At 48.8% G+C, this 27,293-nt stretch overlaps 1 protein-coding gene across 1 annotated transcript in view; it reads left to right on the forward strand.

Annotated features, from left to right (window-relative positions):
* The window catches only part of PLB1 (phospholipase B1), a 125,817-nt gene that overhangs the window by 80,408 nt on the left and 18,116 nt on the right, over window positions 1-27,293 (forward strand). Inside the window, exons 31-46 of the mRNA XM_010840701.1 lie at window positions 5,042-5,085; window positions 5,542-5,650; window positions 7,177-7,228; window positions 7,613-7,693; window positions 8,253-8,318; window positions 9,267-9,367; window positions 10,284-10,365; window positions 11,029-11,133; window positions 12,150-12,245; window positions 12,797-12,868; window positions 19,020-19,085; window positions 22,680-22,740; window positions 23,291-23,349; window positions 24,943-25,010; window positions 25,254-25,297; window positions 25,514-25,613. Coding sequence (XP_010839003.1) covers window positions 5,042-5,085; window positions 5,542-5,650; window positions 7,177-7,228; window positions 7,613-7,693; window positions 8,253-8,318; window positions 9,267-9,367; window positions 10,284-10,365; window positions 11,029-11,133; window positions 12,150-12,245; window positions 12,797-12,868; window positions 19,020-19,085; window positions 22,680-22,740; window positions 23,291-23,349; window positions 24,943-25,010; window positions 25,254-25,297; window positions 25,514-25,613 — 1,206 coding nt within the window. The remainder of the gene's footprint in view (window positions 1-5,041; window positions 5,086-5,541; window positions 5,651-7,176; window positions 7,229-7,612; window positions 7,694-8,252; window positions 8,319-9,266; window positions 9,368-10,283; window positions 10,366-11,028; window positions 11,134-12,149; window positions 12,246-12,796; window positions 12,869-19,019; window positions 19,086-22,679; window positions 22,741-23,290; window positions 23,350-24,942; window positions 25,011-25,253; window positions 25,298-25,513; window positions 25,614-27,293) is intronic.

Consider the following 27,293-nt stretch of genomic DNA (forward strand, 5'->3'; position numbering starts at 1 on the left):
GTAACATGTGTAAATACCGAGGAGCAAGGACCAGGTCTGGAGGGGGCTTTCAGAAGGAAAACCTATCTTATTTCTGGAAAAATGGAACAATTTGATGAGTGGAGAGGATATTTTTCTTTGATAACTCTTTTCTTTTAATTGTGCAGAAGAAGCAAACTGAGGTTCTTATCAGACTTCTGGGTCAACAAATTCGACATGAAATGCACCAGGAAAGCGCCAGATCTCTGAGTCTTCACCTGCCTGTTTGCATGTATATGTGCCCATGTGGTTGTTCCTATGTTTCTTGTTTACTGTCTGTCTGTGTTTATTCATGTTGTTTATTCACATTGTGTAGCCACACCTCTGCCTTTATGTATATGCATACATCTGTACAGAAAGTTCTGAAATGAGGTACCCACTTCAGGTGGAATCAGCCGAGTCAAAAACCCCAACCAATAGGCATTCCAGGGCCCCTTCCTTGTGCCTGCATAATGGGGTAGTGAGGGAGGGTGGTATGGGAAGCACAGGCTAAGCGTTATGCTCAGTTGGCAAGTGCCTGATGCTACAGGAATATAAAAGGGGATACTCAACCCTGCCAGGTGGGAGAGGAGGGCTTCCCAGAGAAGGTGGTACTCCGTTAGACCTTGCCATGTTAGCAGTTTGGTAGGCGAGAAGAGTATTCCAGACAGGAAGTAGGAAAGCTTAAGGCATGTCAGGAAAGTGGCTGCACATGAGTATTCTTGTTTCTTTCTTTCCTAATAAAGTTCATGTTTCTGAGCCCTTCGAAGTCATTGGTGACGAGCTCAGGACTCTGCCACGAGAGGGCAGAGCGCTGATGAAAAGTGGGGTAGCCCAGGGCCGGCCCTCCCTTTCCTGCAGAGAGAATCAGATGAAATGTTTCTTTCAAGGAAGCGAGAGGGAGCAGTGTGCGCTCATGCAGGCTGTGGCAGCCCTCTGCCGGCCCTGAGGACCGTCCTGAGAGGAGGTTTTTCCTGGGTGAGGGGCATCCTCACTCAGCCAGGAGCCACCCACAGAGAGGACGCAGGTGTGGGTAGTGTGGGGACATCACCTAGCGAGAGCTGAGCTACAGGCCTCCCAGTGCGTGAGGTCCCATACACCTTCAGCCCCCTTCTGGAGGGGGGTCTCTGAGGAACAAAGTCAAGGTTGCCTCTTTTTTTTTTTTTTTTTAGTCTCATTGATTTTATTGTAAAATATTTCAATCCTTCAGAAAAAAATACAAAACAACATGATAAACACCTGTATATACATCACCCAACTTTCCCATAATAGGTATAACTGATATTCCCCTAGTTCTTTTTCTAATCTCAATTCCCTCATTTGTTTTTTTTTTAAATTTTATTTTATTTTTAAACTTTACATAATTGTATTAGTTTTGCCAAATATCAAAATGAATCCATCACAGGTATACATGTGTTCCCCATCCTGAACCCTCCTCCCTCCTCCCTCCCCATACCATCCCTCTGGGTCATCCCAGTGCACTAGCCCCAAGCATCCAGTATCGTGCATCGAACCTGGACTGGCATCTCGTTTCATACATGATATTTTACATGTTTCAATGCCATTCTCCCAAATCTTCCCACCCTCTCCCTCTCCCACAGAGTCCATAAGACTGTTCTATACATCAGTGTCTCTTTTGCTGTCTCGTACACAGGGTTATTGTTATTATCTTTCTAAATTCCATATATATGTGTTAGTATACTGTATTGGTGTTTTTCCTTCTGGCTTACTTCACTCTGTATAATAGGCTCCAGTTTCATCCACCTCATTAGAACTGATTCAAATGAATTCTTTTTAATGGCTGAGTAATACTCCATTGTGTATATGTACCATAGCTTTCTTATCCATTCATCTGCTGATGGACATCTAAGTTGCTTCCATGTCCTGGCTATTATAAACAGTGCTGCGATGAACATTGGGGTACACGTGTCTCTTTCCCTTCTGGTTTCCTCAGTGTGTATGCCCAGCAGTGGGATTGCTGGATCATAAGGCAGTTCTATTTCCAGTTTTTGAAGGAATCTCCACACTGTTCTCCATAGTGGCTGTACTAGTTTGTATTCCCACCAACAGTGTAAGAGGGTTCCCTTTTCTCCACATCCTCTCCAGCATTTATTATTTGTAGACTTTTGGATCGCAGCCATTCTGACTGGTGTGAAATGGTACCTCATCAAGGTTGCCTCTTACCCACTGGGTCCCAAGTGTTACTGGGGCTGCAGGAGAAAGACAAACCAGAGGGGGAAGAGCAGGAGAGTGGAGGGTATTATAGTCGAAAAAACACGAGGTAGGGGCAGCTTTACTTGGTCTGAGCTAAAGGAGGAGGCAGTGTTGTCGCATCCTCGTGTGGGAAAACAGATAATAAGACAGATAAGCCAGCCAGCAGTTGACAGGTGAGCTACCCCTGGTGTGGTCAGGGGAGCGAGGTGACCTACGTAACTTCACAGTTACTGCGCAGATTCCCAGGATTCAGATACAGACAGGCCATCTTCCGCTGAACGTTTCTCTCTACAGCAGTGAAAAAATCCAGCCATCGATGTTTCTTCCTATGAGTGAGGTCTAGTAAGGCCTGATGTTTTAATCTTCTGGTTCTGTTTTCAAGGCCTCATATATTCAATGGCTCCTGTCCCTTTAAACCCTTTATTTTAAGTGTTTCAGAGACCTGCCCCAAAACCCACATGTGTTAAAAGTAGAGTTTCTTGGTCAGAGTCTAAGAGATACTTTGACTCTTCATAAAACATGTAATGTTTCCCAAAGTGTGTTCCATAGAACACTAGCCCTGATCTTTGTGTTTTGGGGGAAATTTTTCCTACTATATCCTTCCTCTGGGAAATTCACATGCATATAAGCATATTAAAGGCTCTGAGAAGCCCGACAATGAAGAAATCTATTTAAATTGTGTCTGTTTAATCCAATATTTCCCTTAATCCCAGAACACTTTGTTTGTTCAGAGTACCTGGTAGCATCTCCTGGGAAATGTCCATGTAGTAGACCAAGCTGAGAAAAAGCAATTTTCTGAAGCCATTAAAGCTTCTGGATAGGAAATAGGAAATTAATGATTCCAGGTAAACTAAGAATGCAATTTGAGCCTCTTTCTCCAAGGAAACAAAGTGGAGGGAGTGGACCTCATGGAGTCAGACTAGAGAGAAGAGTTCTTGGTAGGTGGGTAGCTATGAGCAGACCTTTCAGGAAGAGGTTGGGCTGTGAACATTTCCAAGGCCCCTTGGCCTGTAAGAATCACACAGCAGTGAAAGGCCCCAGCTCTGGCTAGCTTACTAGTGTGCCAAATCTGGAGGTCTTTAGAGAACTGCCTTTCCTTCAGTTGAAATGTTGGCTTGATTGCTCATTCAAAGGACCAAAATAAAATTTATTTATCACAAAAAGCATTTCTTTGTCTTATTAATTAGGAGTTCAGCCTCACATTATTGAAACTCCTTTGATAAATGTTATCAAGCGTCAGTTTTGCATTTCTCTGCATACTGTGAGTGACTCTGGAACAAAGCCCATCCTTTGAGCTCATGGTGTAATATGAACTCCATTCATCTGAAGGGTCTTGTCTAAACTAGCTGTTTCATGTGGGTCTGTTTTCTTTCATGTTTCCCATAGTTCTGATCAAAACGAGGGTTTTCGTATTTTTGTTTCTCCTTATTTATTTGTATAATTCTCTCTTTTCTCCTGGAAATGGGTTCTGAGAGATTTCTGTAGCCTATTGTCTTAATCAGCTACCACACTTTGTAGAACAAAGATAATTTTACATAAGAAATTGCAATAGAACGTACTTGATGTGTATGCATTTATATATGTTTCTGTGTTTATAATTTTTTAGCTTTTATATGTTTCTAGAAGGAGGAAGGGAGGCAGGGTTAGAAGACAGTGATGGGAGGAGGTATAAATCTTTGTCATTTCCTGCCAAGTGAAAAATGTTGTGATGAAGTGCTTTTGGTCCAAAGAAGGAAGGCTCAGGAAGCAGCTAAAGTAGTAGCTTCATGCAGAGTTGGGAAAGGATCAGAAGCTTTAAAAGCAGTGCCCAACCAAAGGCCAAGTTCAGTTCACACTGGATGGGAGTGGGGGGAGAGATACCTGAGTGAGAATAGAAGGGTAGAGTTTACCTGGCTGCTTTTTCTCTCCACCTTTTGAGGATCTTGACCCTTTGATTTAAGCCCTTAACCCCACCCTAGTATAAAATAGTCAATTTCACTCCAAGCCTTCTCTTGAATGAAGACCAGCCATAACTTTGATTCATGGCCCGTCCTTCGAAAGTCTACACTGGTGGGCTGAATGCTAACACTGTATTCTCTGAAACCTCTTAGCCTGGAATAATATACTGGGATGGAGGAGGGAGTCACAGAAGAAAAATAACAGTAAATATAGTACATCTGAACAGTGGACTTCATTAAAACAGAAATACTTCTCCCCTTGCCTCCCACATGTGTTCAGTTTAAATGCATGAAAGAAACGGAAACTTTGAGTGTGTCTTGAAGTTAGATTTGAGGGCCATAAAACTAGATTATATGAAATTAGATCAGGTGTTGAAAGGCAGTGAGAGGCCATCCCCTGAACTTTCCAGTGGAATTTACCTGTCCACTGGGCAGAGAAGAGCCTATCCATTTTCTAAAGGTTTCCAGTTCAAGCTGGTTTTTAGTTACCTTTATGGTTTTAAGTTTCCATAGAAAGTTGATTAACCCCTGTGTGCCTCAGCTTCCTACTCTGTAAAATGGAGATAATTAATCTACATCCCAAGCTTGTTTGGAGATATGAGATAACTAATGTAGAGCATGGCTGGGTGCATAGTATAGAATCAGCTAAGTATGCGCCCTCCTGATTTGCAGAAGGAAAAAAAAAGCCCTCAGATTTCACCTTCAAATCCTGGATTTGGAGGAGCCAGCCTCTTGGGGAATTCACATTTTTTCAGAATCCCTCAAACACAAAGAGGTGGCTCTGGGACATGACAGATGCTGATGGTGTGGGTGTCTTTAAAAGATGGGGGCACTTTTCTAGAAAGCCTGTACATTGATTCAGTCTCTCTCACTGACTTGCTCACTTTCTACAGTTCAGGAGGGGACAGCTCCCTGGAGAATGTGACCACCTTACCAAGTAAGTAACAACCAGTGTCTTGAGTCTGTCCACTGGGTCCCTCTGATGCCCAGGCTTCCTGAAAGTGCCTCTCAGCTAAGAAAGAGAGAAATGACATCTTCCTTATGGACTGCCATTGAAATGAGAGGAGAGACCTGTGGACAGGCCATTGAAGGGGCTGGAAAAAACTAGGTTAAAACCCTGGCCCTTCTATATGCTGGCCAGGTGACCTGGGCCAAGTTACCAAACACCCTGAGCCTCAGATCTCTTCACCCAGCCCAAAGGATATGAAGATAGATGAGCCAGAGAGTATGGCTGCACTGCAAAATATAAAGAAAGAAAAGAAAAGCTGAGAGGCTCTTGCTGCCCTGGCTCAGCCTGTCATCAAGCCATCTGAGGCCTCAACTTCTTTCTGGGGCATACTCCACCTCCCATCCTAAAAGCTCTCTGTGTCCCGTGTACCCCCTTCTCTTCCAGATATCCTTCGGAAGTTTAATGGGAATCTCACAGGCTATGCGGTGGGCACAGGAGATGCCAATGAGACAAATGCATTCCTCAATCAAGCTGTTCCTGGAGCTAAGGCTGAGTAGGCATTTTTGGGGTGAGGGAGCTGTTGGGTAGGGAGTGGGAGGCACATCATTCCCTTCAAGGCTGTAATTCTGACCTGTGTATACACAGGGGGCCTTTATTTACAGCAATGATTGGAGAGTCTCTTGGCCATTCTCTTCGCTGGCTGCCTCTGGGACTGCAGGGAGGCTGGATGGCTGGATCTTGGACAGAGACCATGATCCTAGAGCCTGAACTTGGTCTTGCTTTCCTGGGAAGCATGTTCTAATCTTCCAGCTACCTGACCCACCATATCCAATTTTTAAAACTTACCATGGCATAATGGTATTCTTTCCAGTGCCTCATAAGTGGCAGTTCCCCTCATGGATCAGGGAGTATCAACCAAATGGATAGACAATACAGAGTCTCCATGTTAGAGGCTGCTTAGAGGAGCTGCTTAGAGGAGTGGTGAGTCATGTCCTGTCCTTATGCCCATTGTGGGGCTGCAGGAAATGCAGTTGAGAAGCTAGAGGCATCTGGCGCCAACCACTCAGCCCCTCAGGCTGACCTCCAAGGAGACCCCTCCTCCCACACCCCACTCCTAGAGGCTTCAGCCACCTAGGTCTCCTCACTCCTGGCCCAGCCTGGGAAGACCCTTCTTGGTGATAGAAACAGCCAAAATGGTGGTACACATGGACCCACCGCCAGGTGCCCGGAGACCTCTGGTCTGTGGCTCCATCTCACACTAAAACAGGGGCCAAAACTAGTGAGGAGCTGAGGGTGCCTGAGAGCTAGTCTTTCCGTGAATTACAAACCCAGGTATGTGTAGGGTGTAAGTTTACTACCCCACCTCTTTCTATGCGTGTGCACTCAGTCACTTCAGTCATGTCCTCTGACTCTTTGCAACCCTATGGACTGTAGCCTGCCAGGCTCCCTGTCCATGGGGTTCTTCAGGCAAGAATACTGGAGTGGGTTGCTATGACCTCTTTCTAAGAGAAGCATTTAACTAAGTTGTGCCATTACCAAAAATGACACAACTAACATATACCTAAGAAAAATCACAGCCACTGGTGGGGGGAGGAGGGGAAGAAGCAGCTGTGTCAATATGAGACTTTTAACTATTGTGCTTGAGCATCAAATGCTCAGCTTCCTGGCAGCCAAGGTAAAAGAGGAAGCATGGAACAACTTTCCTAGATCTAATTTCAGAGTCTATACCAGTCCTTTAAAGGAGATGAACAGTTTCCTGCATGGAATCATTAAAGACACTTTGCACGTGGAGTCCTAGAAAGGAAACCATGCTTAACAAATATAATTGGCAGTACCCTTGACTATAGAGGCCTGGGACAAACACACAGCTATAGTTTTGTGAAGGGTTATTTGTTGTAATAACTTCTCCAGAAGAGGCAAGTAGCTTCTTGTCCCTGAGCCTCAGGGTCTCTGCCAGTTCATGTTGACGGTGGGGGGTCAGGGGTGGGGTGAATGCCATGGAAGCCTCCAATTCAGGCCTTTTAGGATGAAAGATTTAGGGGCTCTTCCTCAATGGGACTGATTTCCTCTCCTCCTCAGGGAACTTGTAAGCCAAGTCCAGACTCTGATACAGAAGATGAAATCCGACCATGTAAGTCAGATTTATGATTATCTTTAAATACTAGCTTGCTAGCCCAGTAAAATCCCCAAATGGAATTGTTGGCCATGAAAACAGTGAGCCCTCGGTCCCTAGAGGCATTCAAGTGGCAGAGGGCAGCCTCTGTCGAAGGCTGCCTGGAGGAGATTACGTCAACCAGAGAGAGGTTTGTCGCTGATCACAGTGACCCTGAAAGTCCTTCCTGATGCTAAGAATCTGTGGTCTATAAATAAATCTTTGAAGTGCTGTCAGCTCTGAGGTTCTGATCCTGTTATTTTAAAAGGGCAAGGAAGTTTTAGAGGTTTGAATGGATTTCCTAGAGCTGTGTTGTTTTTTGGTTTGTTGGAAATCATCAAGCGTTTTCCTGCCTCTGTACAGAGAGTAAATTTCCATGAGGACTGGAAGGTCATCACGGTGCTGATTGGAGGCAGTGATTTATGTGACTACTGCACGGACTCGGTAATGGGGGCGGGTCAGGCCTACTCATTGCTCTTGACTTTGACCTGTGGGCCCTAGAGATCCTCTTTGAGAACAGTCCCTAGAATTAACCTCAGGATTGTCCAAGGATACCTGTGTGTGTGTGTGCGCATGCACACACAATTCACACACATGCACATGTACACACACACACTTCTTTCCCTGGCCCCTCAAATTTCTGGCCCCACCTCCCTGTCCCATATAGTGTGAGTCAGCAAGTGGCACATATACAGGGCTTCTGGTCCCCTCTCTTACAATTCCTGAAAGAAAGAGAAGAAACAGTAAACCCCAAGCAGTTAGAAGTGGGACTTGACACGTCCTACTCCTGAAGTAAAGCTTCAGCTGAAGGTTGCAGTCTTCTGTCTGTCCCAGCGAGTACCCAGCTGTTCATCTCAGATTCTGACATCATGAGCTGGTCACAGTTGGAGGCCAAGGGAGAACGAATCCTTGGGGCTGGAGCTGGGGGCCTGGGGGAGAACCCAGTTTTGCCTGCTGCCCTGTCTCCCTAACCAGCTTCTCTTCTCTCTCCTGTCTCTTCCAGAATCTTTATTCTGCAGACAACTTTTTTGACCATCTCCGCAATGCCTTGGACATCCTACATAGAGAGGTGGGTGCGGGCTCCCACAAACTTGACACTGCTCAAGCATGGTGGGGAGAAGAGAGTAAAACACCCCCTTCCCAAGGAGCTAGACAAGGACATGGGCTCCTGCCCTTTCCATAGTTTGGGGGTACCCCCAAGGAAGCCTCATGCTATTTGGGACCAGTTCCAAGGGTCTCAGGCTTGAAGGGCAAAGCAGTGTGTGCACTAAGCATCCCCTCACCAGTACTGGGAACGTTCTCTGGTGGTGGCAGCTGGGTGGTTCACAGGCTGGGCACTGCACCCTGAGTGGCAGGAGTGTCTACAGCAGGCCCCTTTCTGGTCCTGCACTCAACATGTTCTCTCCCTATCCCCTGGCATGGACAAGACTTTCTGGCTGCCTGGGAGGGGCGCTCAGACAGCCAGATGCTTCTCTGGGTTTGCCACAACCCTGAGCCTGCTCAGCAGAGTTAGTCCAGGCCAGGCTAGAGGGAGCCCATTAAGGGCTTATGTCCTGGCAAACGGGGCTACCTCACCAAATTGAAAGCTAACTGATAGCTGAACAGAGCTAAGTCGTATTTGACTCTTTTGCAACCCGTGGACTATAGCCCGCCAGGCTCCTCTGTCCATGGGATTTCCCAGGCAAGAATGCTAGAGTGGGTTGCTATTTCCTTCTCCAGGGGATCTTCCCAACCCAGGAATCAAACCCAGGTCTCCTACATTGAAGGCAGATTCATTATGAGCTGAACCCTCAGCATTTAGACCCAAGACTGCCATGTTGGCCCACTCTAGGAGGCCCATTCACACTACTGCCCATGTGGGTGGCACATACTGCAGGGCTCTAGGTGCTCACCTTGTGCTGACACCTCCCAGAACCCCACTCAGGGACCCCGGAGCCTGGTCCCACTTCTCAGGGTCCTAAGGCAGCTGGTGAAAGAAGCTTCCCAGGCCCTCTCTCACCCAGAGCCTCGCACATAGGTACCCCGGGCGCTGGTCAACCTTGTGGACTTCATGAGTCCCAGTATCATGAGGCAGGTGTTCCTGGGGAACCCCGACAAGTGTCCTGTGCATCAGGCCAGGTAGGCGGGTGCTTGCTGATCTGGTTCACATGGTGGGAACTCCTCCGGGTCTCTGGGACTTGATCTGTCCGTGTGCGTCTATAAAGGGGTCTGTGCCAGGACCACCTCCTTCTGGGAGTTCGGAGTCAGGGCTCCCACTTCCCTGACCTCAGGGTACCACTGAACCTCTATGATAGGGGAAGTTGCTGGGCAGAGGTCAGGGCTGGGCCACACGCTAGTGTTTGAGAGACAGTGCAGCCCAGCCTGTGAGAAGGAGTGACATACAGATGTGTCCACACACGGTGAAACCATAACAAAAGCAGAGCTCACTTACCTTCACGGGGAAGAAGTGACCTGGGGAGCGACACGCAGAGCTTCCAGTTGGGAGTGTTTTGTTTCTTAAGTGGAGTGAGAAGGACACAGGTGTGTGTTTTATTGTTCCTCCTGCATTACACATCCATTTATTCACCTAACAAATGCTTTTTAAAGTCTTACTCTGCACCAGGTTCTGTTTTGAGTAGAGAGATCTTTTTTAACATCCAGTAGATTTTATGAGTGTGAAATAATTCATCATAAAACAAAAAGGAACACAGCAGGACACTAGTGTGAATTCCAGAGGTGTCTGGGGACCTGAGCAACAGAGGCTCGCCAAAGCATGCGTTTGTACTTATTTTTAAACACTAAACATGGGCTTCTCATTGCCTCAATGCATTTGTTCAGTGTAATTTGTTGAAGGCCCAGGGCCCGTGGTCCAACACTTAGTACTTTGTTAACGTGAGAGGGTGCCCATCCATATATCCTCCCCTTGTGCCTCCCTGGGTCAGGCTTGAAACCTGCCCCTGAGCATGTGTAGCAGAGCCTCCTGCGAGCCACTCCCCCACCTCCACCCTGACCGCAGCTTTGGCTCTGGGTCCTTCTGTCTCCCCTCTTTTTGCAGCATTTTGTGCAATTGTGTTCTGACCCCGCGGGAGAGCTCCCAAGAGCTGGCCAAGTTGGAGTCCATCACCCGAGCCTACCAGGTAAGACCAAGAAGGTCTCTCCTCCGCCTCAATCAGCGCACCAGCCCAGAGCCCCCCTGGGGAGGCTCATGGGAACGGAAGAGCTATTCAGAGTTTGAGAGGCAACATCACCATCCAGGCAACTTCCTGGCTTAGGTATCTCAGGCACCCAAGGCAGATTCACAAAGGAACCTAGGTGACAAAGTCCTCATGGCTGAGCTGTCTTGCTGGCTCAGCCCCAACCCTTGGCCTGACAAGGGGAATAGCCCTGGTTGTCCCATGGGACTGCCTTTCCCTCCCCTGTCCCCCAGATGCCCAGCTGCCCCCGCAACCCCCCACCACTCCAACAGGCAGGCCACGAGCCAATGAGGGTGTTGCAGGTCCCAAGCCTAGCGGCCCTCTGGAGACCTCTCCTAGATTGCTGTTCCTTTTGGGACTTCCTGCTGGCCCTTCAGAACTTGCAGTCCACTTATAACCAGGACCAAAAGGAGGCACAACCCATTTCCAGTTCTCTGGGAAGAGATTTGTCATCAAGTATGTTTGTGTTCTCAAGAGAAGAACTGAGTTAGCACACCTGTTGAGGGAGATGGGCACAAAGTCACTGCCCATCACCCCCAGCCTTGCGCTAATGGGTACCTGGAGCTCCCAGGCCTGTGCTGAAGATGCCCACGGGTGTGTCCCCAGAGCAGCATGCGTGAGCTGGTGGAGTCCGGTCGGTACGAGACGCGGGAGGACTTCTCTGTGGTTCTGCAGCCCTTCTTCTACAACATCCGGCTCCCTGTCCTGGCGGTAGGCTCCCTGCCCTCCCTGACAGGGCTCCCACAAGGAGGAGGAAATTTAAAGTGGAAACGCCAAGTGCTTCCACAGACTGGGAACAAATGGGGCGGACCCAGGCAGCTCTCTAGCTGCTGCTCTGGTGGCTGCAGCCTCCTTGAACATCAGAACTGTATTCAAGAGGCAGCCCAATGTTTGATGTTCTCATGACTGCTCTTTGCAGCCTCCATTTTACTAAGTACCTACTACATGCCAGGCACTGTGCATACCATAGGTAAAATCTTCACAATTACCTTCTGAGGTGAGCTTTATCATCCCCGTGTAAGAGAGGCTCAGAGACATGAAGAATCCTTCCTAAAAGCATGCAAGAAATAAGGGACAGAGGTGAATTTTGAACACGTCCGACTCCAGACTGTTCACTTTCGGCCCCATCCCCAGCACTGTGGCTGTTGTTTCTCTCCCTGGCTCTGCTCTCCACCTGACTCTTTCATTCTGAGCAGAAGGGCTCTGTGAATGGGCCAGGGTGGACACTTGGGTCTGTCCACCTGGGCCTCCATCCCAAGGGCCTGGCCTACCAGAAGAAGCTTTAAGCACCGAGACTTTGCCCAGGCCTGAAGCCCTATTCTCCCCATCAAGCTCACTGGGACCAACTGGTCAAGAGTTGGGAAATAGCTGTTCCCAGCTGGCTGGCTAAGACTTCCTCAGGGACTAGGATCTTATTCCCTCATCCATGGCATGGGTTGCATAAATGCGCCTAAAATTATATATAGCACTTTTTAAATTAAATAATGGGAATTGTGAGATCCAGAAAGCAGGTTGGGGGCTTGGGGTCACTCAAAGTTGTTGATCTGTGGGACTACTCTGAGCCCTCTCTCGAGGTGAGCAGGCCCTTAGGAAGCCGCAGGCTGGGAGCGCCCCCCAGGGATGTGGGTTGTTGAGAAGTCCACTCCAGAGGGCAGGCCTGCCAGTGAGCCCCACTCTCCACCCTCGGCACCAACAGGATCTTAAGGATGTCTATTTCTCTCCTTCAGGATGGGCGCCCAGATGTGTCTTTCTTTGCCCCAGACTGCCTCAACCCAAGTCAGAAATTCCACTCCCAGCTCTCCAGGGCCCTTTGGGTCAACATGGTAAGATGAGTGGGGTTTCCTGATTCTCTGGGGTTCTAGTCTAGAGCAAAGCACCAGCCCCTCCAGAATGGAGCTTGTTCTTGGCCTCCCTTTGCAAGCCAAGTGTGGAGGAGAGCGACTGGCGCCTCTGTAGAAATCAATGTAGAATGAAAAATACAGAGTCCTTAAGATTCCTGGATCAACCACATCCTCTCTGACAGGCTTTGAACTGATGCAGGACTCTTTACATGAATACAAGGCAGAACCCTCATGTTTATTCAGTATTTTCTATGTGCCAACAACTCTGCTAGGCAGTTTAAGCCATGTTTATCTCATTTAAGCTTCTCAACAGCCCTGCAAGACTTATAAGTTTACAAGGAAGCTGAATCCTACAGAAGCTGAGAGACTTGCCCAGTATCCCACAGCTGGTGACGGCAGAGCCAGGAGGAGAAGCCAACCTCCCTGAAATCAAGTTCTGAGCGTTCCCCCACTGCAGGATGCCCTGCCAGGGAATGTTCACTTCAGCGGAGACAAATTAATACACTCACAGCTCTCTTTTTCTCCCCCATCAGCTTGAACCACTGGGAAGGAAAACAAATACCCTGGATCTGACAGCATACATACCCCTCTCCTGCCCTGCTCAGGTAATGCTGCTCTCCAGAAACCCAGAGCTCAGGCCCTGCCCATCTCCCTTTACACCGCCCCCAACCCCTGACCCCCGACACCAGCACTTCTCTGTCACCCATCTTGCCCCTTGCCTGGGAGCAGATGGATTCAGAGGATGGAGGGGAGTAGAGGAGAATGGAGAGGGGAGAAGAGGGTGCAGAAGCACCTCTGTCTTTGGGAGAAGCAGGTGGGAGAGGAGGCCTGAGCCCAGCAGAGGGAGAGGAGCAGGGTAACAATGTGGATTCTTCAGGAGGGGAATTAAAAAGCCAGAGGTAGCCAGACCGAGCATTTCAGCAGAGACACGTGGGGCCAGTGGGAAGGTCCACCTGCAGGTTGGTGGCCTAGTATGAAGCCAGCTGAGCTCAGAAGTTGCAGTTAGTCTCGTGGAATCTGGATCGGGAGTATCTGGCAGGAAATTGGTCAAAGAGGAAAGCCCTAGAGCCACCTGGGGAAGGGACAGGCAGGACCGGCTTTGAGATAGTTGGAGTGAGGCTGGCCTGGGCTCATTTTAAGGAGGAAGATGTAAGTGGTTGTTAGACCTGATTTCAGGCCTAGGAATGGGGCAGGTACACATGCCCTTTGCCTGCAGCTCCCTCTTCAAGCCTCTGTCTTAAGGCTTTTTAACCAAATAAGGTTGAGGCCAGAGAGCCCTCAACAGCAATGAAAGAAAGACAGCCTGACCCAGTCTGGGAGGCCGGGTTTCCCACCTGGGTCTGACTGCGTCACCTTCTCCCAGCCTCCCGACTGAACAGAGAGAGGACCTACATCTCCCCCTTGTGTCTGCCAGGGGTCTAGAGGCAGTGGGCACCCTTGCCTGTCTGCTGCCTTCCCCACACCAGTCTCGGACCCAGGCTCAGCCTTGGGTACCATTAGCCTCACCAGGCGGGAGGGTTGAAGGGATGCAGAAGTAGAGGCGGTGATAGTAGAGGGCTCAGATGCTGGGTCCAGGGCTCAGGGCAAAGATGACCGTGAAATGATGTAACAATCAGTGTAGCGTAGATGCCTCTGGTCCAGATGGTCAGATGCAGGCTGAAGGGGTGGGGCAGAGGCCTAAGGGCCCTTCTGTATCACGTGTAAACGCTTAAATTGCTAGATCCTGAGCTTGTCCAGCGCATTCTAGGGGTAGGGCCAGGCAACCTGGGTAGTAGAGGCATTTGGGGACTCAGAGTGGTGGCTATAAACCATATGGGGGGGGTGATGTTTCAATATTTTAACAACCATATGGCCGTACTGAACATCAGCCATGGGAAACCCTCTTCAATCTGCCAATTCTCCTTCTATTTAATAGTGAAAGTAATAACAACCTAGTCCAGGGAGCCATCCTTTGCTCTCTTTCTTTCTCACAAATATCTACTATATACCAGGTTGAAGCCTAGGCTCTGGGTCGGGTAGAGCTCTGTCACCACTGGCCTCAAGGCCGCAGACGAGGCAAGGAGCCCCAAAAGGCTACTGCCTCAGCCAGAATCTCAGGCCACTCCTGAGGTGGGCTCCGCTCCTCCTCCTGGACCAGCCTGACTGAGCTGTCGGTGAGCAGAGGAGAGCAAATCCAGCCTCCTGGAACCGTAGAAGCCCCGCCTGGGAGAAGCGGTTGCCAGGCAACCCCGGAGCCCATTCCAAAAGATCCATCTGTTGGCCGGCCCAACTTCAAGGCACCAGGCACTGTGGAATCCTGCACTCCTCAGGTCCCATCTGCTCCCTGCAGTGTGCCATGGAGCTATATAAAAGTCCACCAGCATCTCAGTGTGAGCTGACAGGGGCCAGGCAGCACATATTTTAATCCTAGCTGAGTCTAAACATAGAGGCAACAGGCAGGACCCAGCGGGGAGGAGGGGCTGAGACAGATGCGAGCACCGGGGAGCTTCTTTCTCAACTTCCTGCCTGCTCCTCCCCCAGCTCCAGTCTAGGGCAAGTGCATTCTGCCCAGCCAGGTCCGGCGCTTAACTGCGCTCTGTGGATTTCTGTTAGACTTTCAGGTTGGACATGTGATTTTACGGGCAACTTTAGCTTACTTGCTCTGTGAACCGTGACTGTGGTCCCCTTGCTGCCCCTCATCACCTCTCTGCCCACTCCTTCCCTAACCCAGGGCAGCTGCCTGTGGCCCCTCCTCAGGCTTTGAAGAAATGGGCTCAAAGATGGGCAGAGTCCTTTTTCAGCTCTTATTTTTCTTGCCCTTGAAAAGCATTTGTCAGAGTTAACCACCTCCTCCATGAATTTATTCCTCCCTGCATTCGTGGATGGAAAACCACCTTGACTGCTCTGCTTTTCTACTTTCTGCCCTGTCCCATCTCCTTTAATGACCCCCTCTTCCCTTCTCCCAGCCTCAAAAATGTGGACATTCTCCAACTCAGCCCTCTTTTCTCTTTCTCTACACAATCCTCACTCTGAGATTTGTCCATTTCCAGGGTTTCCTGTTAAATTTCCTTGCCTAGGATCTCCCAACCTACATCTTCATTTCTTATTTTTTTCTCCAAACTTGAGCTATATTTCTAACCCTTCAGAGGTCTTTCTCCCTTGGTTATAAAGTTTACCCAGAAGACAGATTAAATATTTGGTCAGGGTACCAACAAAATAGAAAGACATAGTGAGACAAACAGAAATAATTTCAAGTGATATTTCATCATTCAGTCTTTCCTCATGAGAAAAACTGAACTTTGTTGGATTCTCTTATACTTTATTGTTTAGTGATATTTCTATTTTAGCATTACATATGCAGGGCTATTCTCTTTTGAATGCTTTGGACTTCCAGATCTCCCAAATCTGCCCTGAACCCATCATCTCAAACTCAACATTCATTTAGAAAATAATTTTTGAGTAAGAATGTCAAAATAGGACCAAAATCAATGTCTTCCCAAACTCCCTAATCCTGAAGACTTCCTCTGTCTGTCCATATTGTCGTGGTGGTCACAGTTCTGCAGGTGTGAAACGTCAGGCCCCTCACCTGATAGAATCCTTCCTAGGCCTTCCTCTTCCCACTTCCACCAGCCCAGTTCAGGCCCTTGTCACTGTGGGTGTTAAAATTCTTACCTACTTCTTTCCGTCATAAAGCAACAGAGAATTTTATAACTTTAGAATCTCAGTGGGGAGGGCTTTGGAGCCCTGCTGATGCGATCTCTCGTATACTTGAGTTATTCTACCACATCCTCCCAGGCTTCCCATGTGGCACTAGTGGTAAAGAACCCACCTGCCAATGCAGGAGACATAAGAGATGTGGATTCAATCCCTGGGTTGGGCAGATCCCCTGGAGGAGGGCATGGCAACCCACTCCAGTATTCTTGCCAGGAGAATCCCATGGACAGAGGAGCCTGGAGGGCTACAGTCCATAGGGTCACACAGTTGGACACAACTGAAGTGACTTAGCATGCATGTACCACATCCTCCCAAAGCAAGCAGAGGCTTATGGGCCCTGCTTAAACCTCCACTCTCTCAAGGCAGTGCATTACTAACAGCCAAGTGGCTATCCATTAACAGGTTGTGGAATCAGCCTAGTAGGTCATGTTTGGGATGGGATGATGGGATGGGATAGAAATGTCAGTGGGTACTCCTATGTCCTCCTCCTCTTTACCACTACCACCCTTCCCTGGATCTTCTCAATTTCCTCAACCATTTATGGCAGACAAGTATCCCAAACCCTGCCTCATATAGTAGGTATGAGTCCTTGGAATGTGACCCCACTTAAGTTGGTGCCTGGGCCTGACTATACACATCTGGTTTGGTCCGAGCAGCACAGAACAGAAGAACACCAGCTTTCCTTCACTGTGGAAGTTTACACCTGTAAACACTGCCAGGATGCACATGCCCTTTTCCAGTAGCCACTGACTCATGTCGCTGACTCACATCAGTGGCTGACCAGGCTCTGCCCCCGGGCAGGCTGCACCATCTTTTCCCAGCTGAACCAAGGAGAACAGTTCCTTGTGCTGGCATTCAGCGGGCTTCGCTTTCTGCTTACTGGCATTACCAGCCTAGCCTAGGAGAGCCAGCAGACTAAGTGGACTCCCTTTTCCCTCTGCTGAGCTCCAGGCCTTTCACCCAGTCTGACTCACGCATGCACAATGCAGCTGACGATCAATAAAACAGGCCCCAGGCACTCGGCCACTTGCCTGGCCCTGTCCTGGACCTGTTCTCATTGTTCCTTCTCCGGCCTCACTTCCCTCCACATTCCAGTGTCTCCCTGACCTCTGACCTCTTAGTTCAGTCTCTCCCCTCTGGCCCTTCCCTCTACCCTTGGGTCCTGTGATGAAATAAACTCCCCGGCTTGACTTTCAGCACATGCAGAAGGGCAGGTGGAGTCTGCCCTCCGGTTCCTCTTATGCTAGCTAATCTGAGAAAAGCTCTGGCTCCCAGGCCCTGTGCCCAATCAGGGTCTTGGGAAGTGGGGGGAGAATAATGAGGAGTGACCTACCTCCCACCGAGTCTCATCTTTAAGGACCACACGTCCCCAGATCCTGCAGTCCTTCCTCAGCAATTACTGCACTTGCTGGACACACTGTTCTTTGATGCTTCGCTACCCAATACTTGTCATGTTTTCTGCCTCACTGAATTGTATGCCTCTGGATCCTCCCTTTATCCAGCACCTAGAACAGAGCTCTGAACACATGGGGTTTTACAAAGGTGAGTCAGCTGTTTATAGGATGCTACGTGCCCTCAGCTGCTAGGGAATCTCAGGGGACAGGGGACACTGAGTAGCCTTGGCCAGAGACAAGTCTGGTTAACCGTGGTGACATGCCTCTGTAAGGTCTCTCTCACCTTGCACTGTCACAGATGGTCCAGGGCATACTTCCTGCCCTTGACCCTGAGTGCTCCTCTGGCCCGTGTTTCAGGGGCCTGGACTCAGACCAAAGGAGAGGCGTGGCATGCCCCAGGGGGCAAGGTCTGTGCTGAGGTAGATTTCTTCCTCCAAGCTAACCGCTAAGACCACCTCCTCATCCCTCTGTCTGGCCAGCAGGTCTTTTGCAGGCCTGACCCCGGTGTGAGCCGTGGAATGAGGGCATTGCTGGTCAGGAGGCCTGATGGATCAGGCCCAGCTCTGCCCTCAGTGCACTTGGGGCAGGCCCCTGCTCCCCTCTGCACCTCAGTTGCCCCTCACCTGTAAAGCGGGATCACTCAGGGTTGAAAACTCAGATGCAGTGCCAGGCTAGAACATGACTGTGTGGGTGGGATGGACAAGAGACAGTGGCAGGGCAGAACTGAAGGGTACACGCTTCTTGTGGCAGCATTCAGGGTTGTCATCTTCTCTCCTTCTCCTTTTTAAACACCTTTCAGGCCAAAATAAAGCAGATGGGCAATAGGCTTTCAACCCCTGGAACAGATATCCAATGACATCTCCTCCAACATTCTGGTTCTTCCTACTTACTCCCATATTATTCCCAGATTTTCAGACTGTGGCCCTTCTACTCCACTGAACACGACTTGTGAAGGTGTTGACAGCCCTGGGCTGTCTGGGCTGATCTCTGTCTTACAAACTTTTTCTTGCTTCACTATCATTTCCACATTTTTCATTACCTGCTTTCCCCTGCTACCCCTCTGTCTACTTCATTCTTCCTTCTTTGACTAACTTATCACCCACAATGGAATACACTTGGATTCTTGACTGGGCATGTATGAAACCAGTGGTGAAATAGATAGGTGGGCAGGGAATGAAGAGGCTGTTTCATGAGAAAAAAAATGCAACCAGCGTTTGTGAAGCCAACCCGAAATGGGTAAGGGACATAACTCAAAGGAGGCAAAATCGTAGCAACAGATGTTAAAAATACACTGATGATCATAACATATTTTGGAGAAGAAAAGATCCCTATAATATCAATCTTTAGCCAGAGCAATGACAAAGGAGAGAAGGTCATTCTGATGATTAGGGAGATGTTCCATTGTCAGGGTGAAAAGAAAAGCACAGAACCCTGAAAAGAACGTGGATGGAACCCTTTTTAGTCCTTTTATTGTGCACCCCTTGTCAAAGCTGTTATGTAAAACCCTCTAGGGAATGAATGAAATTCTGTCTGTATGATTCTTTCTATTCAAATGCAGAAGAATCATGTTAAATGAACCTAGAGGACAGGACTGTTGGTATTAATATTTCCTAAGCAGTCTTCCAGGCTGTCAGGTAACTTCTCCCTGTGGTTTCTTTTCCTCTCTTAGATTGAGCCCTTCTTGCGAACCCCCCGGAACAGTAACTACACATACCCGACCACGCCCGCCATTGAGGTAATAACTCCTGACACATATCTGCCTGTCTCAGAGACAAACCGTTTCCACCCCCCGCCCCCAGCGACTCGGGGAGTGGTGCGGATTTCAGAGAAGTAGCTTAAGCAGAAACGTACCCTTCTTACCTACTGGATATTGGAATGTGAAACAAAGGCTCCTGAACCACAGAGTCCCAGGATTGTCCTAACTTGTTCTCAAGTGTTTTCCTGACGTCAGCAACTGATAGAGGAAGTGTCTGTGGATCAGTCTTCTTTGACCTTTGCACAGACATCATTTCTGATCAGGCAGCTCAGCCTTTCAAGAAGGGATGAGGGGGAGGCAGCGAGTATAATGCACATCGATTTCCTGTAAGGTGGGAGCTGAGTAGGAAGAGCCTCAGTTCCAGGGGCTGGGCCCCCAGGAAGCTGATGTATATGCAGGTGGGTCTCCAGGGCTTGTCTGGTTCAGGTCAATCATTCTAGTTCTGAGGATTTAAGGCCCATGGCTTTAGGGACAGTTGCTGCAAAGATGGCCTGGAAGATCCTGAACCACACCAGGCCTTGTGGGACAGGCTTGGTCCAGGCCACATCTGTCGGCCACCTGGACAGGGAATCAATCGCCAGTGTCAGCTGAGCACCTGTGGTTTGCCCAGTCTTGTGCTGGGGGCCAGCAGGGATTCAGAGGAGTGTCAGACATTGTTCTGTCCTCAGGAGTTAAGAGATTCCAGACTGGGCACCTCCTGTGTGTCGGGCACTGTTTCAGGAAGATAGAGCCGTAGAACAGACAGATGGAGCCCATCCCTTTTACGGACTCTACAGCCTACTGAAGGAGGCACCCGATAGACAGCGAAGCATAGTCATGTCAGAGAGTAAGGACAGTCTTGAGAAAGTGCGATGGGACAAGGAAAGCACATTCTGGTGAGCTGTGACCAAGACCAGCGATTGCAGAGGCTCAGAACTGGGGCTGAGTTGGGTGTATTTGAGGGGAGAAAGAAGTCAGCATGGCTATGGGCTTGCGAATGAAGTGGAGAGTTGGGGTCATGAGATAAGCGGGGTCGTCAAGGGCATAATCGTACAGAATCTGAACCCCTGAGAAAGAAGGTTGAACTTTGGTGGAGAGCTGTGGGAAGCTCTTGGAGGTTCTAGGAGAAAGCGGTATCATCTGGTTCACCTTTTTAAAAGAGCTCCCTGACTAGTGTGGAAAATGGATGGGGGAGTAGCAGAAGTGATTGAGGAAAGACCTTTTATAAGCCAGCTGAAGCACTGAGACTAACTTACATTAAAATATTGAAGAACTGTCGGATGCTCAGCTCTGAGATACAGGCCACATCAGCTTCATGGCTGGGGTAATGCCATGGTTCAGCGTCACCGAATTCTCTCAGGCTCACATTAGCCCAACAGAGGCTTATTTCAGGCCAATCATGGACCAAAATCCATTAGAACTGAAATGTCAGCTGCATCTTGTCAGTTAGGCTTGTATTTATTTATCTAATATGTGTGTATTTATTGGATGCCTAAATGGTGCAGGTGCTGTGCTAAGTGCCAGATATACACTGATGAACAAAGTGGTTCTGGCCCATTGTCTTTGATCTTAGTCTCACATGCCTTTGCTTCTGTTGCTGGAAGAGTGAAAAACTCAGGCATAGAAAGTGATTTTTTAAAAATACTTTGCTATTTAAATTAGCCACAGACGGGCCACATCAACATTACTTGAGAACTTGTTAGAAATACAGAGTCCTGGGTGGCACTCCAGTCCTGCTGACTCAGGACCTGCATTTCCCAAGACCTGCAGGTGATCTGGGTGCTCTGGCATAGGGTGCAGCCTCTGCACCCTAAGCAGTTCTTCCCTTGGGACAGACGAACATGCTCCAGTTCCGACCTGCGTCTGTTCACCTGCAGGGGATGGGCTTGTCTCTGGCTCATCATTTCTCTGAGATGTTTCTAAAGCACTCACGGCTGTAGAATTATTTTAAATTGCATCTTCTCTGGATATTTGTCATCTACACACAAACATGTTCTTGATTTCAATAGAACCTCCACACAGAATGAGGACTCCATCAAAATGACTAATTGAGCAGTTCCTTGGAATACTCATTTACATCAGATTAAGCAAATAATACGTAAAGGAAGTTGCCCTGTTGCTCCCTTGTGAAAGGAGTGTTTTAACAAGGTGTGTCCATATCAGCCTCTGATCAGATGAAAGAGACAAAGTTCCAAAGGTTTGGCAACCACACACCTAGAGAATCAGCCAACCAGAAAACACCTATGTGTGTGGAGCCCTACTATGTACTCAGCACCGGGCTTGTGCCTCAAGCCCCTCTGGGGATGTGCAGGTGTCTGGGACACTAGGGAAGGATGTCTGTTTCTCTCCCAGATGCTATGCCCTCTGCTTCCTACCTCATCCCCTCCTCCAGCCCTTGGAAAGTGTGCTCTGTATTCCAGAGTCAAGAAACTGTGACTAAAAGTATACAGGTTATGGGCTTCCTTGGTGGCTTAGTGGTAAAGAATCTGCCTGCCAATACAGAAGATATGGGTTTGATCCCTGGGTAGGGAAGAACCCCGGGAGAAAGAAATGGCAACTCACTCCAGTATTTTTGCCTTGGAGATCCTATGGACAGAAGAGCCTGGTGGGTTACAGTCCATGGGATTGCAAAAGAATTGGACATGATTCAGCGACTAAAAAAAACAAAAAATCCAAGTTATAGACTTTAGTTTATACACATGCAAGGAACTGGTTGGCTATTAAATACACAAAAAAGACATACACACATTCGGAAATGATATACAGAAACTAGAAACTTTGCATTTGTAAAAATTTCACATTGCTTTCCTAAAAATATTGTAATTATTATTTTGGTCCTAGCATGGTAATTAGTGTCCATTAGTTTCACGTTAAGCAACACCACCTAAACCCATGTGGAGCCCTGTGGTTGCCCTATGGTGAGGAGACCTAAGACAGTAGTTTGCAATCTCTATGCAATGATCACCTGGAGAGCAACTAAAAGGCATCGAATCCAGGTGCTGCCCCAGACAAAGTCAGAGTTTCTGGGGACGAGACCCAAGCACTGTTTTGTGCATGGGGAGGTGGCAGACACCCTTTTCCTCTTCGATTCCCCTCTCACTCCATCCACAAGCCACAGCTCTTTGCCTCACATGATCCTCTACAGTGACATAGTTTTAGCTAAGGAATTCTTGGTGGAGACTGGACGAAGGTTGAGGAGGCATTTGTGTTTATGTTGGTGTCTATAGAGAATCTTAGGATAGATTCTAGATTAGTGAAAGTGAATGTGTTAGTTGCTCAGTAGCGTTCGACTCTTTGTGACCCCATGGACTGTAGCTCACCAGGCTCCTCTGTTCGTAGGATTATTCAGGCAAGAATACTGGAGGGGTTTGTCATTTGCTTCTCCAGGGGATCTTCCCTGGATTTAACATGAAAGAATCAATGACCTATATCCTGGATGCCAGTGTCCCTCAGCTGCCTATGCCGGTTTTCATCAAGGCACCACGTTCAGGGAACAACTGTGTGCGGGGGAAGAATTCTGTAGCTAACCCTTCTTGGGCTAACCTTCCTGCACCATGAGTGTCTGCTGTTGTGTGTTTGCTTTTGTTGATTTAGAACTGGGGGAGTGACTTCTTGTGTATGGAGCAGAATCCTTCCAACAGTGTCCCCACGTCAGGTGAGTATAAACGTCATCACCCCCTTCAGTCAAGGGCTAAGTGTCAGGTTGCTGGGAGAACCTACAAGCACATCTTAGAGCCTTGGGCAGGCCTTGCTGATTTCTGTGCACTATAGACCTTGATCCTGGGCAGCCCATGACAAGCTGGCCTGCAGCACTGCTGGGCTCCCAGGTACTCCTCAAACCACACTTCTCATCTCAACTTATTCCTAATGGCAACTCCTCAGGCCTCCCTGCCTAGTGAGGTAGGTAGAGTCAGGGATGGGGGTCCTCTCTGCCTGTGCTCATGATCCCCACAGCTGGAACTTTCTTGGACCCCTCAAGAATGAATTGGGCTCCTCTCCGGATGGCTAAGAGCCATCAAGCCCATTACCTTCAGTGCCTTGGTGGCTCTGGATGCATGGAAGAGACAAATTTTCTAAAGCCTTAGGCTGGAAATAAGTGTAATGGGGATGGATGGGATGAAAATGGAATCTCAGGCTTCTAGTCAGGTTAACTGTTTAAAAGGAAGACCTCCACCAACCATCCATCTCTTTGCCTGTCTCCTTAGTCCATGAGCTCCGACCAGCAGATATTAAAGTGGTGGCTGCCCTGGGTGACTCGCTGACGGTGAGTACGGAGTTGAGCCAGGAATCAACTCTTCTTCCACACTGGCTCTGCGTTCAGCATCTAGCTGACACTGTCGAGAACCTACCTGTGTCCGGCACTGAAGCACAGCCAGGCAGCCACGAGACATTAGCAGGCAATCTAGAAGCCCTGCCCTCCACCCTTCCACACCCCTGCTCAAACACCACCTCCTCCCATGAGGCTTCCCTCCAGCCCCAGATTGAAGCCATCCCATCCCTTCTTCCCCACTGTTCCCAGGCATTCCATCTGTATGTGCTAAGGTACTTATCTAAGTCTGCCTGGCATCACTAGGGAACTCATCTCCCTCACTCTCTCCTCGGGTGGTGGGTCTACCCACAAACCACCCAGCTCCCCTCCACCCCATTCAAAAGTGTGTTCTTGGGGGCAGAAGGGACCCAATTCCTGCACATAGTATAGTTTCACTAAAGGAATTATATTGGCCAACCCAAGATTTCGCTATTGCTATGTGTGAGACAGTCTGCTAGCTTTTCAGAGGGAAAAGAAGTATGAGATGTGGTCTTAACCCTCTTAAAACTTGTCCAGCTGGGGAAATAAAAAACTTACACTGAAGGAGATACCTATCCAGATAGGTGACAAATAGGACTCTTGAAATCAGGTATTCATGTCTATAGAAAAACAACTTCCCTGTATGTGTGTGAGTGCGTCTTAATTTTCATACAAACATGGGGAAAGCTGTGGAAGGATACACATCAGGCTCTTAACCATTCATCGGCTCTGGTGGTGTGTATATGTGGGTAAGGGGTGAGGAGGGATGTGGAACCTGCAGCAGGAGGCAAGGTTATTAAAGTAGGGGTAAATTATTAACCAAAAAATCCTTGTATTATTTCCCTGGTTCACTTACTTTAGTAAGTTTCAAAGAGGAATTTCTCTTTTTTAATAATAGGGCCTTTAGGTAAAGCTTGATGGAGGAGGTAGAAGCTGACGAAGGTCTTAGGGAATGAACTGGAGACGTAAGGGCTAGAAAGGAGGAAGTTTAGTATTCTGGAAAGGGATGGAGTGGCTGTTAATAGGCTGCCCCAAAGCTCTCATGCTTCAGATCAACTTGTTTAGACCTGAAGGTGTGTGTGGACAGGAAAGGGGGGTGAACAAGAAAGGAAAGAGGGAACCAGGTCGTGGTGAGCTCAGAATGTTGGTGAAGGGTCAGAGTCAGGGGAAGCGTAAAGAAGCAGGTGTGCTTGGAGGAGCAGGTGGGAAACTGAGTGAGAAGGGAAGAGACGCTGGGGGCTGGGGCCAAATGGATCCAGAGCTGTCCATGGCGAGGAGATGAGAGTCTCACCAGGGAGTATGGCAGAGGGAACACAAAGGGTTGGAAGCCAGAGAAGTTGGGGAGGAAGAATCTTACTTCTTCCATGACTTGGTTACTGGTGGTGTGTGGAAGGTTGGGGAGTCAGGACAACTCAGAGATTAAGCAGCCTGGAGAAAAACTGGTACCATTTTCAGAAAAGGTAAATCCAGGTCCCAGCTGCTACACCAGGGCCAGAGGGGCTCTCCCCAGTGCCCCCAGCCTGCCCCGGACCCAGCCCAGCTCTACAGCCTTCTCTTTGCCTTTTTCAGACAGCAGTAGGAGCCCGACCCAGCAACTCCAGTGACCTCCCCACATCCTGGAGAGGACTCTCCTGGAGGTGAGGGTGTTCTCTCATCTCTGCTGATGATGCTCCCCATACAGGCATGGGTGGTATGTTTCTCCATCACTCGTCAGAGATGAGGCCAGGTACCCATGGCCCAACGCTGGGATGCAAGGGGATGCCCTGATGCTCATGCTAGTCCTAAGGGGGATGGGAATCCTGCCCTGGGGCAGCCTCTCTGGTTCTGACTCAGAAACATGATGACCGATGATTTTAACAAATGTGCTTTCTCTTCCCCAGCATTGGAGGGGATGGCGACTTAGGGACCCACACCACACTTCCCAGTAAGTAGCAACACAGAGAAGCACCATCACTGTGGCCATAACAACCCCTCGCGATGGCCAGGGCCCTCCCCTGAGCAAGGGAAGAGAAGGTTATCTATAAGGAGGGGGAGTCAGCCCACCCTGAAAAGACCAGGAGCATCCGGTCCACACCTGTGCCCCAACATTGTATATCCATCTCCCTCTCACCTGTGCACTCTTCCATCTCCCCCTTCAAAGACATTCTGAAGAAGTTCAACCCCAACATCCTCGGCTTCTCCACCGGCACCCGAGAGGAGACAGCAGGGCTGAATGTAGCCACAGAAGGGGCCAGGGCTCGGTGAGTAGACGGGGGTACTGGAGGCAGAGGAGGGCAAGGCTGAGAGATCGGGGAGGAGAGAAGGGTGGTGTCTGAGCAGCACTAGTGGCTGTGGACAGAATCCTTCTGCTACCCAGCCCCGAGCTGCCCCTCACCTGGATTAACTCCTGAAATCCTCACCCACTTTGAGATGGGCATTAGCATGAGGACCCAGAGGCTTAAACCGCTTCCTGAACAGCTCAGGGTCATCAGAGCAAATGCCCAGAGAAACCTGGATGAACCAGGCTGAATCAGAGCCTTCGCTCTGCCTGCAGCACTGTTAACACCTCTCAGGGCAGTGGGAGGAAGCACTTGAGGGTGTCTGGACGACAGGCAGGTGGCCGGGGCCCAGGATGCATCCTGCTGACTTCAGCTGACCTCCCTACCCAGGGGAGGCCAGAGTCGAATGCGTGGGGGACTCTCGGCACCCCTGGAACACAGAGCAGAGGAACACCCCACAGAGGGCCACCCTTCCTTTCTCTCCTCTAGTCCTGGACTCTGAAAAGGCTGTATTTGACACTAGGGAGTTAGGTGGTAGAGCCCCTAAAACACCGAGGCAGTTGTTTGTTTTCACTTGGATTTCTGAGGTTGACAACAATCCAGATAATTAAAGTTGAAATGCCTGATGGAGTTCATTGATTTTCTGCACGGAGTGTGCTGGGTCTTTGCTTTGTAGAAGGGTTGCTGCAGTCACATCACCAGGGAGACAGAACCGGCTTGACTCACTCTGTTTACAGGCAGCATTCCTTTCAGACACGGTAAGAAGGGCCCCACGCTCGCTAGGTTTGAGTCTCTGAGCCACAGGAAGCAATGTCAGTTCCTCAGCGTCATAAGCAGGAAGAACTTATTTTTCTGTGAAAAATTGGGCTGCCTGGGGCTGTAATATCAACATCTAGTTTCTGGTATTGCCATTATTATTATTATGATCATTATGATTTTAGGAATATCATTATAGGGCTCAGGCTTCATTAACCAGGAATGGGTTCTTTAGTCTGTTGACGTTCGAGCCCCCTTCCCCTTTCTTGCTTCACTTCTCTTAAACTGCCTTTTCTATTTCACTGCTACTTGGTGCCTCCATGAGAACAAAGAGTGGCGGGGGAAGTGGCCAACACGTGCAGCTTCCTGTTAGGATCTCAGAGGTCCCGTGTTAGGGGAAAGGACAGCAAGCCATTGGTCAGCTTAAGTAAGCAAGAATGGAGCACCGTTCTGTGAGCCTTCCTTATCTGCACTGTGTCATGTGGCATGGTGTGGAAAAGGATGAGTTCACCTAAAGAGAGAGATGAATGCCACAGCAGAGCAACCAGGATAATGAGACCTCCAGTTAGATTATCTATGTCCAGCCATTGCTGGCTCTGTGACCTTGGGCAAGTCACTTGGTATCTCTGAACCTGAGTTTCCTCATCTATAAATGGAGGTAATAATAGTACCTACTTCTCTTGGCTGTCACAAAGATTCAATGAGACCAATAACCCACCTAGTTTATAATATGTATGCAAAAAAAAATGGTCATCATTAGGGTATTTTGTTTCAAAGTTTTATTTAAGATCAAACTTTCTATCAATCAATAAGCAAGAATTCACTGAGCACCTGGGAAGGACTGAGCCCCATGGTGGTTACTAAAAGATACAGAAAAATCAAAAAGTGAACTGTCTGCCCACAAAG

Source organism: Bison bison, unplaced genomic scaffold (assembly GCF_000754665.1).
Source record: "Bison bison bison isolate TAMUID 2011002044 unplaced genomic scaffold, Bison_UMD1.0 scf7180017864145, whole genome shotgun sequence".
Lineage (NCBI taxonomy): Eukaryota > Metazoa > Chordata > Mammalia > Artiodactyla > Bovidae > Bison > Bison bison.